Source organism: Thermobia domestica, chromosome 8 (assembly GCF_964235325.1).
Source record: "Thermobia domestica chromosome 8, izTheDome1.hap1.1, whole genome shotgun sequence".
Classification (NCBI taxonomy): domain Eukaryota; kingdom Metazoa; phylum Arthropoda; class Insecta; order Zygentoma; family Lepismatidae; genus Thermobia; species Thermobia domestica.
In genome coordinates, this window is record NC_137461.1 from 90,352,258 (window position 1) to 90,370,515 (window position 18,258).

At 35.6% G+C, this 18,258-nt stretch overlaps 1 protein-coding gene across 1 annotated transcript in view; it reads right to left on the minus strand.

Annotated features, from left to right (window-relative positions):
• Nucleotides 1-18,258, minus strand: part of LOC145693069 (spliceosome associated factor 3, U4/U6 recycling protein-like) — an 81,545-nt gene that overhangs the window by 19,439 nt on the left and 43,848 nt on the right. Inside the window, exons 7-11 of the mRNA XM_081768741.1 lie at nt 16,233-16,406; nt 15,786-15,954; nt 11,169-11,327; nt 8,594-8,732; nt 7,545-7,680 (exon numbers count right to left, since the gene is read on the minus strand). Coding sequence (XP_081624867.1) covers nt 7,545-7,680; nt 8,594-8,732; nt 11,169-11,327; nt 15,786-15,954; nt 16,233-16,406 — 777 coding nt within the window. The remainder of the gene's footprint in view (nt 1-7,544; nt 7,681-8,593; nt 8,733-11,168; nt 11,328-15,785; nt 15,955-16,232; nt 16,407-18,258) is intronic.

Here is an 18,258-nt window from a genome sequence, read left to right on the forward strand (position 1 = left end):
TTTTTATAGTTTATTATTATTATTATTATTATACACTTGCAATCAAAGAAAAAAATCTAAATATTGTTTCGTTCTAATAATGTTCACTATTGATAAAATACATCGAAATGCCGTACTTTTTTTGGGAGGGGGGGGGGGATGTCATACAAACCGCACGAGAGACATTTATTGAAATAAGAAGTATCTTTAATATCTATTTATGTATAAATGGGTCAAAGTGGACTCAAATAATTCGCATCTTTATTCACTTTTCGTACTGATACGCCAATTAAGTCGCTGTATTTCTTTAACTTGGACTAATAAAAGTCGTAGCGAACTAACTTGGACTAAATTAGTTCTTCTGTACTCTGCAGTATTTTGAAATTGTCCATGTGTAAATCTGTATAATGGTTTCACTTGTTCAACTATTTATCTTTTCGTCCTTCTGAAATGACTCTTGACAATTATATTAACAAGTATATAAAGATCAGTACAACGTATTATTATCAGGAGTCCTTCGTGAGTGAGTCGGCAGACGTATCGCAGTTGTGGTCAATTAGTCCCGGTTTCGAGTCCAAATGATGGACAATTTCCCTCGGATGTAAGGCGAGAAGCGGTTGGATTCTGCTTTAAGCGTTATGTAACCCCTTCCAACATAACCCGGTTGTTGCATAGTAACATCAAGGCGAAACAAACTTATTTCTGTCCATATGTGATATAAATACATAGAGCAAATTATTTAAACCAAAAAAAAAACTGGTTTAAACAAACAAACAAACAAAAACGGGTTTAAACAAAAAAAACATGTTTTTTTGGTTTTTTCAATAAAAACCATGGTTTTTGCCAACCCTGCCAAAAATTAATTTCAAACGTTTCAGTCGTCTTCCCGTGACTGGATCACCTACAAAATCACTTTCAGTTTTATTTATATAGATTACTAATGTAGTTTATTTGTCAGTAGCTTGCCTCCTCCTCCCCCAAAGCCAGCGCTCCCAAAATGGGAACCACTGTTTTAGACAATGCTCTATGCCTGTAAATATTCTGTAGGAAGCCATGGATTTCCATGGCAGATTTTCTCAAATTAACACAAAACTTGATTGCAACTCTCTGTTCTACACTGAAAAGACGACCAAGTTACTGCTCCGCGTGTAGCACAGTTAAACTCCACTGCTCGAATGTTGGTCGCAGCATATCACTTGATATACATATACGATCGCCATACTGGAGACGTTCCTATGATGGGGCGCTTCTTCTGGTTGCAAAAAATGCAATTCGGGAACTAGTATTGCTGCACTGTGGTTTATATAGAAACCAGAAGTGCGCATTAACATACGGATGACATTCCGACGCACTATTTCGTGTGTCTAATCAATGAAAGAATTATTTCCAAAACTACAAATGGTATAGACTATTATTAAAATTATGTTTGTACATGACAAAATTATTCTCAACAGACATTTTTTTAAACATGTTAATAGTAAATCGAAACCGCTAGTGAAATATATATATATATATATATATATATATATATATATATATATATATATATATATATATATATATATATATAGACCCAATATTCTAATGACTAATGTTCTTGCCCCTTGCAGGGTTTGATTCCTGGTGCGAATACTTTCGGTTTGGATTTTACATTAAATTATATATCCACATATCATATATGTAGTCTTACTACTGAGAACAAGGCATATTAAACACTGAACCAACCAACCCATACTACGATTCACGAATTGCTCACAGAATTATTAAAATCTTACGACCTCTACATCTTATCTTAACAGTCATAAGAATGTCTTCGAGTACTTTCTTTCTAACAGTGACAGGACATACTATTGTGCGTACAAAATTGTTGGGGATGCTCCACGAACGCCATATTAGAATGAGTAGCGAGGAACGGACATCGTCGTTCTATTAGGACTTTCTAAACTCATGCATACCAATATAGGAAGCGACGTGAGAGTAGTGAGGTAGGGTACTATAGACAGTTAAAATCAAAGAGGTGGTTTGCGGATGTCTTCCCACTCCTTTCTGAGAGACATGGAAGAATCTAGAGGTAACTTACAAGGAAGATGTGGTCAAAGGATGAGTTCTATATTTTGAGATACGTAGATGGGGAATTACAGCGTTCCAGGGGTACCTTTGAATGCTGACGCGAATTTAAAGAGAATTTAATGTTTTGTTAATATTGAAAGTTGGTGGAAAGTGTGTCTTATTCTCATGACGGGGCGTGTTAGAAGCTTAAATTGGTATGCATGAGAATAGAATAGAACGAGTTATGCAACTGGATTTTTTTTTTTTTTTTTTTTTTTTTTTGGTGTGGTGGTGATGGTGGTGGTGGTGGTGGTGTAGTGCGGGATCTTTCTACAGACTTGTTCTCGTAACAAGAGTATGGAGGCTGGGAGATTTTGGGGTGGAAGGTGGTGAGTACGACATAAGCAAAATTCTTTAGTTTCTGCTACGAATATGGAGACTGGGAATTGGGTTATATATTCGGAGATACTTTTTTCTTGGTGGGGCTCTATAAATACAACTGAATAATCTGCTAAGGTTGGAGATTGCTGACAAAATATTTTGAAGTAGTTGCTGAGGGACGATGTCGTCGAACAAAAAAAGATTTTCCGAATAGTCAAGACACAGAGTAAAGAACGTTTGATGTAGGGGAAGGTGGGAGTTAACCACTTTAGCTGCTACTAAGTTATATTAGTAACCCACTTAGAAAAATTAAACTTTGAAATACTAAACGAAATCTCATCATACACTAGATATCGTCAAGATTCCATAAAAATCATCAATATTTTATTCCAGAGCAGCAAAATTATCTTCTTCTCAGTCAAGATACTTGTGTTGTTCAAAATCGAATCGAGTGGCTATTAAAATAACTAATGACGAAATAATCACTTTTATTTTGCTCCAACTTTTTCTAGAACTTAATATTTATTAAAGCCATGAAGGGCTATGTTGGGACATACAGCTTTTAGTTCCGTAATGGGTAGTCAGGGCATTAACTCCCGTAGCCATTATTCTTACCTTTCTAGGATCACAGTTCTTTACTTCTTAATTCATGTAGCCCTTCAAGTTTTATGAATACTGGGTCAACATTATGCCGTTAAGAGGATTCGAAACCGAGACTATATGAGGAGCGCTTTTTCAAAACTCGATAGAGCACAAAACATCATTTTTACAGGAATTGCATTTTTGTTATTATTACACATATCCTTTCATTACAGAAACGTAATTGTAGGTAATACTAGTTATTATCCTCGGACAAGTTCAGACAGTTAATCTCCTAGAGAATACAAATATTTGTCATAAAATTGGCCACTTAAAAAAATGCAGATTTTTTTTCAATACTCGACGGAAAACAAAGGAATGTGAATGACCCATAATTTGCTGCTATTATTATTGTTTTTATTACTATTGCGATTTTATGTTTATTTCGTCATGATGTATTCTTTATTAAGTTTTCATTAGTATTTTATTTTATCGAGTTAGTTTTTGTATAGTGTAATGGGTTACATCTACATCGTTACATGATTGAGAAAATACTAGACATTATGAAAAATTTAAAAGGTAACACCAAAATGTAAGAATACAAAGTGAGTACAGTAATACGTAATGAAGCATACATTTAAGTTGTAGTTAGGAGTCTTTGAGAACATCTTAATAAAATCCTTTTGTTTCTTCTGGCATTTCAAAAAAGTACATGAGTTTCTTTATGTCCTTCTTCTCACTGGACACCATGCTCATCTTTTGTACGCATGGGGACCTCGACATTTCTTTGTGGCATGCTTTAATTCAAGATTTGAAAACAGAAACCTCCACAGGTATATCCTGACCAGCGAACGAGTGCGGGCGGCCGGTTTTGGAACTAAGATACAAACAACAGTGTTTCTAACCGGATTACTTGTAATTAATCTATCACAGTTGTTTTTGCCCTGTTCATAATAAACCACTTCGCGCATATGTTCAAGTTAAGATAAACACAATTTCAAAAGTTATGTAAGTTATTTTCAGAACATTTTAAGGGACTGCAAAAAAAAAGTACATACACCCTCCATATTAATTTGGCAATAACTTGCAAATAAACTAACCTCAGTGTTGTACAAAGGAACACTGAGAACTTCGTAGAATTAGAGTGTAAGGAATTCCTACTTCATCTGTTAACAAAACCTCGAAGTTCATCTTTGTGAATCAAAGTTATCTTTGGCAACTGCGTTTTCATTGTTTAAAGCAAGTTTTATTGTGTATTTTTGAGATAAGGCGTTTTCGAAATTGCTACCAATTTGGACCATGTGATCGACTGACAGACAGTACCTTCAGTAAGAAATTTACATTGAGATCATTTTCGGATGTGCTGCAAAAGACTGGTGACAGAGAAACTGATAATTAACCGCCTCCGAAGGAGATTTGGATCCGCCCCTAATTAAGATGGTAGATAAAGATAACTTTCTCTGATATCTAACCTGTCATTATTTAGCATGGTTTGGTAATTTAAACATCCAGTATTTCTACCATATTTTGAAAAAATTATTTAAAAGAAATAAACCCAATGTTACATTGGGGGCGGTAGGTGAGCGATTAAAATTTAAAGCGGGGAGCCTGACAATTGATTTCTTATAGCTCCAGTGAAATTCAGAAAAAAACGAATTTCATATTAAAAAAGAAAAAAATGAAATGAAATCTTTCAGTTTTACGTCCCACGGTTATGCCGGTTAGGCTAAAGGAGACGGTGATGATGAGTAATGAATGAAATGGTGGAATGAAGAAAGTGGGAGAAAACGGGAGAACCCCGAGTTCACTTGGCGGGGGCTGGGATCGAACCCGGGACCCCAAGCACCAGAGGTGCATATTAAAAAAGAAATACAAAATACATTTTCGTGGTAACTCTTACATTCATTATGTTATTATAAAGTTAATGGTACTTTTGAAATTGATTAGAGTGAATAGATATGTATTTAAGTAACAAAACCACTTGCGTAAGCTTTTCAAAATATCAAGTTAGAAGAACGAAGTTTGTCTTCCATTGCCATCTCATTGCTCAAAGACACTGGCGATGAAACAATTGGCCGGAAATCATGCGGCCGCTTCTTACATCAAGTCGTGAAGAAGAAGATGAGTGCCAATGTTAAGTACGTAAGTTTTTTTTTTTTTTTTTTTTTTTTTAATCCTCTTTTGGAATTATACGTAGCACATTCTAGTACTTACACTTGAAATAAAAATACAGCTGTTTAAAGACGATTGATTGCCTTTGTCTTTGAATTTCATATGTGCACACAGGATTTGTTAAACAAGACCGTACATCTGATATGTTTGAACTATATGCAACTTATGCTCACGGGCTAAACTCAGTCTTCTGAAGTCAATCGACAAATGATTATGTATTACGGACACAAAGACAACACTAGGCTCCCAAGTTTCAAAATTATATTGTGTATGAAAACAGATAGTAGAATTAATTCTTTGTCACAAGAGACCCAGGGTCTGAAAGAAATTCAGAGGAAGTTCAAAGGGAATTTCTATACTCATAAATAAAAGTTGTGAATTTATTGTGTTTTGAACCAATGATATTTATGCTTACATTACCCATGTTTTATCGATACTTTTATTTCACATTTACCAAAAGGCTGGATTACGATAATAATCCTAAAAGAAAGATGCATTGTAATCAGGTTTTACAAGGCAATCCCGAAAGACAAGCTATCCAATCCCGTAGCCCTTTAAAAAATTAAGGAAAATTTCTTCTTCACTTCCTTTTCTCCCAAAGGGTTCACATTCATCGAAAAAATGAAATGAAATTTCTTTAGTTTAACGTCCCATGATTATGCTCTTTATGCTAGAGGAGACAGATGATTAATGAAAGTTAAATATTGTAAAATTAATTGTTGGGCTCTCACAGAACCACGTACAACAAAGACACATGCGCTAGCCAATAGACCAACGAAGAGAACTTCACAGTTCTCGAGTGGAAACGTATCGGAATTCTTTCTTGGCTACAACTTAAGAAAATAATTTAGTTGTCAATCGATAAACATACATTAAAACAAATACAAGCATCGCGAGCCTTAACTTGATTTAAACTTACAGTTACAAGATATTGCGCAAGTATCTAAGCTACCAACCCATAATTAATCTTTTAGTCATTAACATCTTATTACTGAGTTTTACAGGTTTCTACTGTTTTATAATGAAATCAAATAAAACGTAATCATTTTTTATATATATAATCTGCTTAATACACGGTAGAAATTCACTTGTGTGCTATCTTGTTCTTAAATTGTTAATTTCCATGCATATGCCATTATCCACAATACATCTGCATTACTGCAGGAATAACAATTACTGCATTCAATAACAACTATACAATTTATGGAGTTCTTTATTAAGCGAAACAGATTGGGCTACTTATAACATGTAAACTGCAACTTTTGAAAATCGTTGGATACACTGCAGAGTGACGCTCTCCGTTCCCCTGTCCCACCGCGCTTACCAAGAAACTGATGTAAACACAACACTAGCGCCCTCCACGAAAAACCGCACTAATATCCTGGTCAGGTAATAATTCAGTGTAAGTGTTCGGTACACTTACAGAAACAGCACATACTTCTGTAGAAGACTTTTATGTACGATATGACACGTTGTATCCCTATGATAAATGGGAACTCTGCTTTCAAGATCTTGTGAGAAGTCTCCTTCAGTGTTTTGATTTGCTAGTCCTTGTTGAGAAGTTTGACAACTTCATGGGGTTGCAGAATTTGGTAGTATTCATTGGGTGACAAAATAACTTCCTTTCTCCTGTACTCCTCATCCCTACCAAACACATGATCGGGACCCGGGAAAGAAATGACGTATAGACGTAAATTTTGTACTTTCCAAGAAGGCAATGAGCATGGTCACTACTACGCTGTTCTTATTTTGACCTGAACATGAATCTAAGAAATGATGAACAGTGGATGGACACGTTCCCATTTTTCTTTCAAGCTCTAGCAGAAAATACAGCAAAGCAGATTCAACCGTATACGTTCATCCATGACTTTGGTTGTGCTTGCGAGAGACTCATTTATTCTATATAACACTAGTGACATAGACGTAGACGTGAAGCGAGACCTTGTCGGATCGGTGTTTCGGCTATGTGCTGTATCGAGTTTTGAGAAATCGCTGTACATTCGCTTTATCGAGTTCTGACAAAACGCTCACTACGCTATACACACAGCACATATTGAGATTTGCCAACTCTGATTTCACAATTCGATTGCTAGCATAAAAAGCATACCTATCCCACATATACCTCCGTTTCTCAAACTTTGTGCTCTATCGAGTTTTGAAAAAACGCTTCTCATATGTACCAAAAGTTCGCCATACCCAATCGACACACTGGGGCATACAGTAATAGGCGTATCTTACCTATCAACGATATTACATGAGTAAAATATGCATGTTGAAATTGAAGGACGGTTAATAAGTGATGTGAAGTGGCTTTGAAAAGGAGATGATATGGGTTTTAGAAAAGTTCCGAAATAAATACTAAATGAATAATAAGAAATAGTTACCTTTAGGTTTTTTGGGCAAAGGTTCGTCTTCTGTTTCAGGTTTGTATCCAGGAGGTGGTGGCACCTTAAAGCCTTCATTATCAACGGAAGATGGCACAGCTATGTCCACTTCTTCTTTCAAATCATTTTCAACTTGCTATTGAAAAAAGAAAGAAAAAAGTTTTGTAGCACTGAATTCTCTTTACAGCAAAGTAAGCTTTACTGATTAGATCTGATTTCATTGACATTCAATAAAAGAATGGAATTAGACTTTTATGACACATTTGGTACCTTGACTTTGCTTAAATTTATCACACTCACCTCCATGTTTCCTGCTGCTATATTTCGGTAACAAGTCGGTTTCTTCTTCTCCCGACAATAAAAATTAATACTTCTTCCACATGATCGTATTTATTACATATTTTATTTCTGAGATATCTTAGCGAGAAATTTGATGTAGCTAAAACTATAAAATTAACTTTCAAGGTTTGTATTGGTATTAACTTAATAGTATTTAAACCTCAACTTTTTTTTTTTTTTTTTTTTTTTTGCCTTTTAGGTTCATTTTCTTTGTTTATTAGTTAGCGCAAGAAAAAAATAACGACTGTGTGTGTCGAATTAAACTAACTTTATTGTTTGCCATTCGCTTATTACATACAAAAGTATAATTTGTTCATGTGATCACTATTAGTTTTGTTTGTCAATGCTCACCAAATAAGTAAAGGAATCTATTCCTTACATCTCTGCTGCAAAATAAAACTCCAGCCTTATTTTTACTTTTTCAAATTTCCACACAACCACCATATAGTATTGTTAATCTTGTCAACAGTTAGCTGAATGAAAGATTATCTTAATTCTGACAAGGTGTTTTGAACGATAAATGTGATATATGAAAGAGAGACCACATTACACGATAGCTTTGCGCAAATTTGAAAAGGTAAGAAAAAGTTTATATATAGGGTGTTTTAACTGTCATGATCATCCTACGCAGACGAGGAAACTATTGCATACAATTGCAAGCAAGAAGATGCTAGTTAAAAGGCTCTTTTACCTAAAGGAATTCAGCTTACCTTTCTTTTTTTGGCAGCAGTCTCTTTTTTCTTTTGAAGTTTCTTCTGCTTCATATCCTCTCTGCGTTTATCTTCCTTCTCTTTCTCAGCCGCTTCTTTCGCTGCCACCTTTTCTCTTGCTTCTTGTACTTTCTTCAACCTATACATGGAAATATTCATTAATTGAGTTTGCAAATGCTATACAAGTTCGACGGAGTTACAAACAAAACTACGTCCACCTGATTTGTTGCAACAGAACCTTGTTCTTCCGCTTCTCGGGAGGTTGCTTTGCCAATGCTCACCGTTATTGGGTTACTTCTAAATTGTCAGAATAGAATTGGTCAGAGAAATGGCCAAATTACAGTAAAGTGTTTCTATTTTATTTCCTAATTAAGAATTTCAGCAAGTGCCCTCAAGAATCTATTCAGCACCCATGCTATTTAGCATATTTGTTGATAATATGCTCTACTTTGAACCAAATACAAAATATGCGAAATATAACGAATCTAAAATTAAGCAGTATTTAATTTTCAATAAATTAAAGATGAAATATAATCCAATCACTAAATATCTTTTTCATTCACTAAATTCCAGTACTTTCAAGGACCTTTTCTAGGATTTTTTTTCAAGAACTAGTTCGCGAACGAATACTGAATGAGCACAACAGATACAGAAGTGTACACATCATACGTATCAAAATAATCATAGCTATCAACAACGTATTACTTCGGAAACAAATATAGATACAGATGTGTGAAAACAATATTAAAGACAAAGGTTTCGAGGGCTCTCACTGTCACATATGTTCCTATCTATTTTCATACGATATTATTTTACTTTGTTGGATTTCGATTTGCGTACATAGTACTTTTTACGGTAGTTTCTCCCATCAAATTTTGGTTCTCTTACAACAATTAACACAGAAAGTTGATCAATTTACATTTGACTGGTTTGACACTACTGCTGTTATCTATGTTGTTACGCCAGAACCATGAAACTATCGCTATCAGTAGGCGGCGGGAGAATCATGTTGGTGCTAGTGAAATATCGCCGAGTTAACCGTTATTGGGAAGGATATATTATACCTCTTTTCCACGTATATTTTACATACAACTGAAGGATGAAGCAACTGTCAGAAAATTGGTTTAACCATTGGAGTAATATCCTGACCAGGCAAATACAAGTGAGGGCCATGTAGAAACATTCAACAACAAAAGGGGCCTGTCTGAAGCTACCAGCGAAAATGTCGTCTTAATTGCTTCATTACAATCGACGATGGCAGGCCAAAAGAATACACTATCTCAACGTGCCATGAGAAAAAGGTTAAATCTGACACAGTTCATTATTAGCTGTACACTATTCGTACAGCGGACAAACAACCACACAAACATATATTCAGCTTTATATATAATAAGATTATTTGAACTGTTGGCGATTCATGAACTAGGACATTCCTACTTAAGATATTCTTGCAACTTTTATGGCTCCAAATAAAGAGCCTACTATGACAACACCATGAATCACTTGTATTATTATTATTACCATTATTACTGCACTGATGACGTACTCGCTAAGGTATCCAAATACGAAGAGTCTACCTTCGACCCCCAAATACAAGCAGGGCGGGATTTATTTCCTCTTTTATCCTCCTTCCAAGCATCTCAGATATTAACCCAACCTCTGTAAAATAGGTACCTGGAGAAACCAGGGCTGAGGGCGGACGAGGTGTTGTTCTGACTGGATTATCTCCTGTACGTGCAGAATGCCAAAGAAGTGTGGAACCTTATCTCCACATATCACTAGGGATCATCTCGGACTATCACTAATGAGGCAGACACTTTGTCCTCACCTCCACCTTATGTTTTATTATTGTTAGCAGCAGCAGGAGGATCAGCAATTATACAATATAGAGAGAATATTTTCTTCATTGTATCCTACTTAAAACTTGACCCAAAGCCGTCCAATATATGATAAAAACATTCAGACCTAATAATGGGACTTTAACGAAGTACCTGAAAAGTACTTGAACAACTTTCTATGAATCTATTTCTAGATACAAACTCGTTCAGAAAGGTTTGGTTGCCTCTCTTTCCTTAAACACCTTATACCTGTAACAGTGGTCAAAATATTTTATTAATGAGGCTTGTAACAAAGGCCTAAAAGAGCAAAAAAGCCCTCGTTTGGTATATGAACAAGAGTAGAGCTCGATAAAAGTGAAGCAGATACCAAAGTTTCTTCTTACTTTTTTCTTTTTCTTTAATAATAAGATTTTACATTTCAAGTGATGTATCTCAATACCTACAACTAAGTAAGCTTTGAACAGTACCCATATCTCTACTTAGGTACAAAAATGAACTGTGGTGATCACGTTAACGAGAATTCTATTGAAAATTAAATGCGTTTCTATACAACACTATGCCTTATCTTTATTGTTTTGTCAGGTTAAGTATCTGCTCCGTCAAATAACTCTTAAGTTAATTTGAAAATATTGTACATGATGCATCAACTGTTCTCTTAATAAATAACATCATTAAGAATATTATGGTTGCCAACGTGTATTAAATTATTATTATTATTATTATTTACTTTTACATACTTTGCTTTATATTTCTCCAAACAAATCTCCAAAGTTTCAAGAGTTCCTTCATCTCTTTCATAGTTTATCCAAGCATTTCCAATGCTCTCTGGCCAATCCTGCACTGCATTCAAAGCTCGTGGGAAAAGTTTTCTTACATGCTTTGAATCACCAAATGCCCTAAGAAATAAACAAAACTTATATTAATATTCATCGAAAATTAATGAAATATATTATGTAAGTACACGTATTATGAATTAAATCACTTTTCTTCATATTTATTAGCGATCTGCTCAATCTCAACCACCTTTCATAATTTAGAAGGAAGTTAATTTATGTTCTATAGGCTTTCAAATTCGATTCAAAGTAAACTGCAATAGGTAGATTGTGACGCACGTCCGGTCGCCGTCCATTTTTCTATTATTTATGTGTTCCAGTAAGCTGCTAAAGTATGACATGTTAGATGGTTTGAAATCCCAATGTTTCAAACGTCCCTGTTTATTTAAGATGAAGTTGGGTTCAAACGAGAATAAAATGACCGTTGTGTATATGCATAATGTAGATAAGACTGCAAGTGAGATATCCGACCTGTTGCAGCCTTTCGGAATTACTTACGTATTTACCTACTTACAATTCTAATTGTATAAGATACATGTAGTATAGGTGAACTGGCAGTGCCGAAACGCCGAAAACTGTAAGGAGGTCGAAATTACGGTCTGAGCGAAGCCCCAAAAAAGCATTTCAACGTGCAATTGACGAAAATTTCGAGTATTGTTACGTATGTATAGTAAGACCAGGCAACAATTTCAAAAAGAACTAAACTAAGAAAAAAATCACAAGCTTAAGCCAAAAAATATAAGGAAACTCGTATAATATTAATATAAAATATAAAGAGGAGGTGTAATTACTATTATTTCTTGACTCCATAAGGTACAGATGTTGGAATACCACTTCTCAAATCCAAGTTTTTTATTCCAGTATAATATGCAGAGATTCAATAATATGTAAGGAAAGTACCTAATGATTCTCATGAAATTAAATGAAATCTTTCAGTTTAGCGTCTCATGATTATATCCCTTAGGCTAAGGGAGACGTATGATTAAGAGAAGTGAATGGTGATGGAAGAATTGGTGGAATGAAATGATTCTCACGATCCCCAATAACGAAACAGTTTATTAACACACACTTTCATAATCCTTTCTCGTCTGTCACATTACAGATATCGTTAGTGGCATGTTGTTCAAAAAGATCCACTCGAGAAAGTAGTTTAAGAAAAATAAGTAATTGAAGAAAAACAGCGAAGCTATTTACAGGCAACTTAACGTTTAATTGACGGGCAACGCATAACATATGACACTGGATACAAATTATTGATAATACTAAAAAAATTTGACTGCAACAAATGAAAAGAAACTTCTCTGAACACCAAAGGTAAAAAGTACTTGTAAAGAAAAAAAATGAAATAAGATTACAAAAATGAAAAAGCAGGCAATATACATTTTAAGTAGTTTTAACAGTTATTCACTCTCATAAGTCTTCTTAAATAATATCTCATTCATATCCGTAAAATAACTAACTAAAATTTTTGGTCATTCGTGAAAATACACCGTAATCTGTATGATCTGAGCTTAAAGTTCCTTTTCCAGCACCGACACTATTCGTTATTGAGAATCATTGAGGATTCTTATACTATACTGAAGTTATTTGTATGTTCAGAAGAAAGACATTTAATAGTATAGGCAGATAATTTCTCGATTTTTTTAACCAGTAAAAAAGTGAAATACTGAGGCTTAAGGAAAGAATAACGTATACTTTTGAAGTGAAAAGTTGAATCATAACAACAAAAAAAAAAAAAAAAAAAAAAAAAAAAAAGATGGTTCAATTTAAAAATCATTATTGACTACTACGTGTAATATTATGACTAGAATTGTAGTAATTAACATTACCAAACGTGCGTGTGCATTAGCTCATCTGAATGACAAGTACTACTTTCTCAGAACAATTATCATTTACTACCGGTATTTACCATATATATTCCCATAATGGAACAAAGCCTTTGGTAACATATGTACAAAGATAATCTCGACGTTCCACGGTTATGCCGGCTAGGCCGAAGGAGATGGTGATAATGAGCAATGAAGGAAATGGTGAATAAAGACAGTGGGAGGAAAGGGGAGAACCCCGAGAAAATCAACGCACATGGTGTTTGTTCACCACAAAGTTCACTTGGTGCGAGCTGGGATCGAACCAAGGACCCCATGCATCAGAGGTGAACGCTCTACCACTGAACCACCGCGGCCCTAAAGATCATCTCGAAATCAAATCAGGGTTCCTACTGATCTGGAGAAATCTATTTCCTTGACTTCCCTGACCTTCGGCAGGAAACTTCCTAATTTTCATAACAGGTGTTGGATGACGTTGACATATAAATAAGGAATAAATAACGGTCAATATTTATATATGAGAACATTTATTCTATAGAGACAAATAGTAATCAATTGCTAATACGTACATTCCATTTACCTTCCATAGAAATCTGAACAACGTCCATTATAATGCTTGGCTAAGCTGAAATTGGTATACAATTAATGTTAGAAAACATATATTTTATAAAATTTCCTTGATTTCCAGTCTTTTCCCTGAACTTTCCTGACCTGCACCATTTTCCCTGACCAGTAGGAACCCTATAATTCCTTCACCGTAATGACTCTCCATATTTTTATTGCGCTGTAATAACATTACATACACATATAATATACTTTAATAATGCGCACATTCTTCTCATTTGCACATAAATAAATAAATAAATAAACATGAACAGCAAAGGACAGCCAAGAGCTGTGATCGAATTCTTGCAAACAAAGGTTGCCAAGCACCGGAGATTCATAGGAGACTGGAAGAGGCATAAACAGAGTGCAATTCATATTAGTAACGTTAGAAGATGGATCAAAAAGCTCCAGGAGAAAATCTCTATGCCAGATAAACATGAAAGTAGCAGGCCTGTAACCACAGTGACTAATGAAAACCATAAAGAGCGCGAGCGCTTATTACAGAGAGAACCAAGGATGTTATAAAATAGAGGATCTGCCCTTACTACAAAATCTTGAAGCCATACGTCACAGTTTCGCCGCCCCTACTCTGTCCACACCGCCCAATAGGATCGCAATGTTTTGAGCCAACAAGCATGGCGGAAACGAAAGTAGCCAATTAGACGATGGCAGAAACGAGACTAGCCAAAAAGATGTGCCGATGCTCGGTTGCTTGTTGGCTTCACCGATTTAATAGGATGAAGATACATATGGGCAGATCCTGTATTTACAACATCCTTGGAGAGAACCGTTGTGTGATTCTACGTGAGTTAAGATATAGAAAAGCAAATGCGAAATTGATTCTGAGACACAACTCAAACGTGGATGTATACACAAATCTATTGAAGTGTTTCAAGGAAGGAAGACGCGTTTTTTAGGATTGTAGTTATAGAGGATGAAACATGGATTTTCTTCCTATGATATGCATCAAAGAAAATCATACCATCAGCACGAAAGGTAAGGATATTTTGGGACAGAGATGGTATATATATCATATGCCAATGTCAAAATGGGCTACTCAGTAATGTCCCAACCCCTCTTAAGTCCTGACTTTTTCCACATCTGACTTCTATTTATTTAACCCTTTCAAAACTGTTTGTAGACAGCATTTCAAGGGCGTAGAAGACATTACAATCGCTGTGAATGTATGGGCTCTAAAAAAAAACTCTCCAGAAAAAGATTTCAGCATTAGACTGAATGGTGGCAGAAACAATAATTTAAATAGACTTAATACGTACCCAACATATCTCTCTATTTACATAAACTCTCCAATACCAAAGGAGTTATTGCTTTTGGGATGATCTCTAATCAAAATATACGAAGCACAAATGGATCAGATGATCTAGTACACAACGAATTAATTTGCAAAATTATGTGCCCTTAACAACAAAAGCATAAAAAAAGAAAGAAGTACGTAGTTACAATAAAAGGAAACACTTATATTCGGAATGAATAATAGGGGTTAGGAGCCAAAATATGATCCGGTATAGCAACTGATTTACCACGCGTGGTCTCAGATTTGATTTCCAGTGGGGCACAAAATTTTCGGTGTTGTCCTGGTGTCGTGAGTTAATTGAGGAAGATACTGAACAAAGAAGTAGCGAACACTAGAAAGAGAAAAACACGGCGATGGGAATCAATAGGCGAAGCACAGATTCGCTATTACAAGTTTTCTTGCCAGTCATTGCCCTTCGCAAGTTGTAACGCCAGGGGATTTTTTTTTTTTTTTTTTAATAGCCCAAAATTAACCACTTTTATAAAAACGAAGAAATCCACAACACTGTTTCCCTCTACACACACAGCAAATACATATTGTTTGAAAATGTTCATATCTTAGTATATACGCATGAATTGCTACTCTATATGATATTTTTATAAGTGATAGGCTATGAACAATGTATCGTTTGCAGGTGGAGGTGGCACGCTTTAGTTTTCAATCTTTCATTTTGTGGAAAAGAAAAAATTCAAAAATAAATACTAAGACAAATATATACTTTTCAAGTCCCTAATGCGTGGAAATTACGTGAGAAAATCGTCTGACTCTACTGACCTCTCAAGTTGTATATATTCCAGCCACATATGTGCACTTTTCTCATGTCCTTGGCTAAGAATGTCATTCCAAAGAAGTCGGAATTTCTCCATGTTTTTACAATGAATTGCTTCAATTCTTGCCCAAAACTGAAGAAGTTCACACTGAACATCTCCTTCCAGGCCAAAATCTGAGAAGGAAACGAGTGTAGTGTTATCCCATGCTATTAAAACACAACTTAAATAAAGCAATGCAAGACGTCAAAACGTAATTTATTAAATACTTAAATAAAAGAGATGAAGAAAGGTTATATTCATTATAATGTAAGCCGCTGAAGAGCAGTTTTGATGGTTACACAAACTTCAAAGGATATCGTTTGTTAAATTTTAAGTGCTCACTGAACAAACAAAATAATATCAAACAAATAGCATCAACCAAATTATTTTTAGGGATGATCTTAATACTTACATTGAGCAAGATGTTCACATGCTTTATTAAAAGTGTTCCTCAATTCTTCCACTTCTGTTTCATGATTTCCGCTCCAGTCTATTCTTCTTTTAAGGTACTCCAAATAGCACATCCAAATACTGCGAAAATCGTCAGCTGAACTAACACAAGAGCCAAGTGCTTGTTCTACAAGTTCTGTAAGGGAAAAATACACTTTTATATTAATATACACAAAAAAACGTAGACCAGCACAACAGGAGGTTGATCAGGATATATGCGAACAATTTCGGAAGGGTATTTACTGTAAAAACAGCCATTATGTCACCAACGATTGTTAGATTACGTTACCAGCATTGCTGACAAGTACTTTACTGCGTAATTTCATTATCGCAGAAGAGCATACTAAAAGATGGAGTACAGGCATTTCCTTCAATAAGCTTTCGTATAAGATGATGTCTCAGGAGTCGTTTGGGGAGTCCAAAACAAAAACTGGATCGGATTGGAATCAGATCTCTTTACAAGTATGGTTCCAAATGATACAAGATTGCTGTTTTCTGTTCTCTTTTGTAATGTAAACTGAGGTATGACTTTGTGCGTGGCTGAATGCCTTATCTACGTTAATGTGAACCAATGAGATGTTATGTCCATAGAAATGTAGCATAACTTCTTGAAAAACGGGGTTTATAATGTTCATAAGGAAGTATGCGGCATCCACCTTTATATTTTAGAAAAAAACATTAATCACGAACTTCCAGCATAACCAAATTCTTAAAAACACAACATTTGAAGTAAGATTTGAAGCTTTCCTGGCGGCGTATATTATAAAGTTCTTCTCGGGCAATCAGCCAGGTGAAAACTGGTGGATAAGCCAACGTTTCGAGAGCTGTCATCGTTCTCGTCATCAGGGCAATTATGTAGAGATCAGCGGATATAAGTAATATATACTCTGGGCTGGAGAAAATGCTGGTTCCTGATTGGCTGAAAATGCTGGTTCCTGATTGGCTGGTTCAATCTGAAAAACTGGAGCTGTGATTGGCTGGCTAAGTTCCGTAGTCCGTGCTATTGATTGGCTGAGGGTTATCTGAATGTTTGTGTGTCGTTTTCTTTGCTGTGGTACTGATGACCGGGTTCCACAGGGGGCTGAGTTGAAATCCAGTGTCTCTATTAACGTTGTCCGGTTCATGAACTATGGCGAGAGATTCGGCTACTATCCTGGTCCAGTAACTGGTGCTCTTGGTAATGATGGATGTGTCCTTAAATAAAACTTTATGGCCTTCTGATAAACTGTGTTCAGCTAAACCTGATTTTTCTGGATGGAATAATCTAATGTAATTTTCATGTTCTCTGCAACGTTGTTCAATGGTGCGTCCTGTTTGTCCTATATAAGCCTTTCCGCATTCACAGGGTATACGATACACGCCTGGTGTCTTTAAGCCCAAGTCATCTTTGATCGGGCGAAGTAAGTTCCTGATTTTTGGTGGCGGCTTGTGTATGGTCTTAATGTTGTGTTTTTTCAGAATCCGGGAGATCTTTCCAGAAAGTTGTCCAGTGTATGGTAAAACTGCTATACTCAATGGTTCTTCAGTTTCTTCTTTGGATTTCCTCTGTTCAGAAAAGGTCCTTTTCAGGGCCAAACTGATATCATGCTTCTTGTAATTATTCTGGAGTAGCGTCTTCTTGAGATGATCCAGTTCCCGAGGGAGGGATTCTTCGTCTGAGATGTCTTTCGCTCTATGTGCTAGTGTGCTGATGACGGTGTTTCGCTGTGACTTATGATGAAAACTGTTGCCATTGAGATAGAGGTCAGTGTGAGTAGGTTTCCTGTAGACGCTATGGCCGAGACTACCATCGGGCTTCCGGCGGATGAGAATGTCCAGGAATGGCAAGCATCCGTCCTTTTCAATCTCCATTGTGAACTTGATATTACTATGTTGTTTATTAAGAAATTCGAGGAACAAATGCAGTGTCTTCTCCCCGTGAGGCCAGATGACAAACGTATCATCTACGAATCTATAAAAACATGACGGCTTGAAAGGTGTCAGTTCTA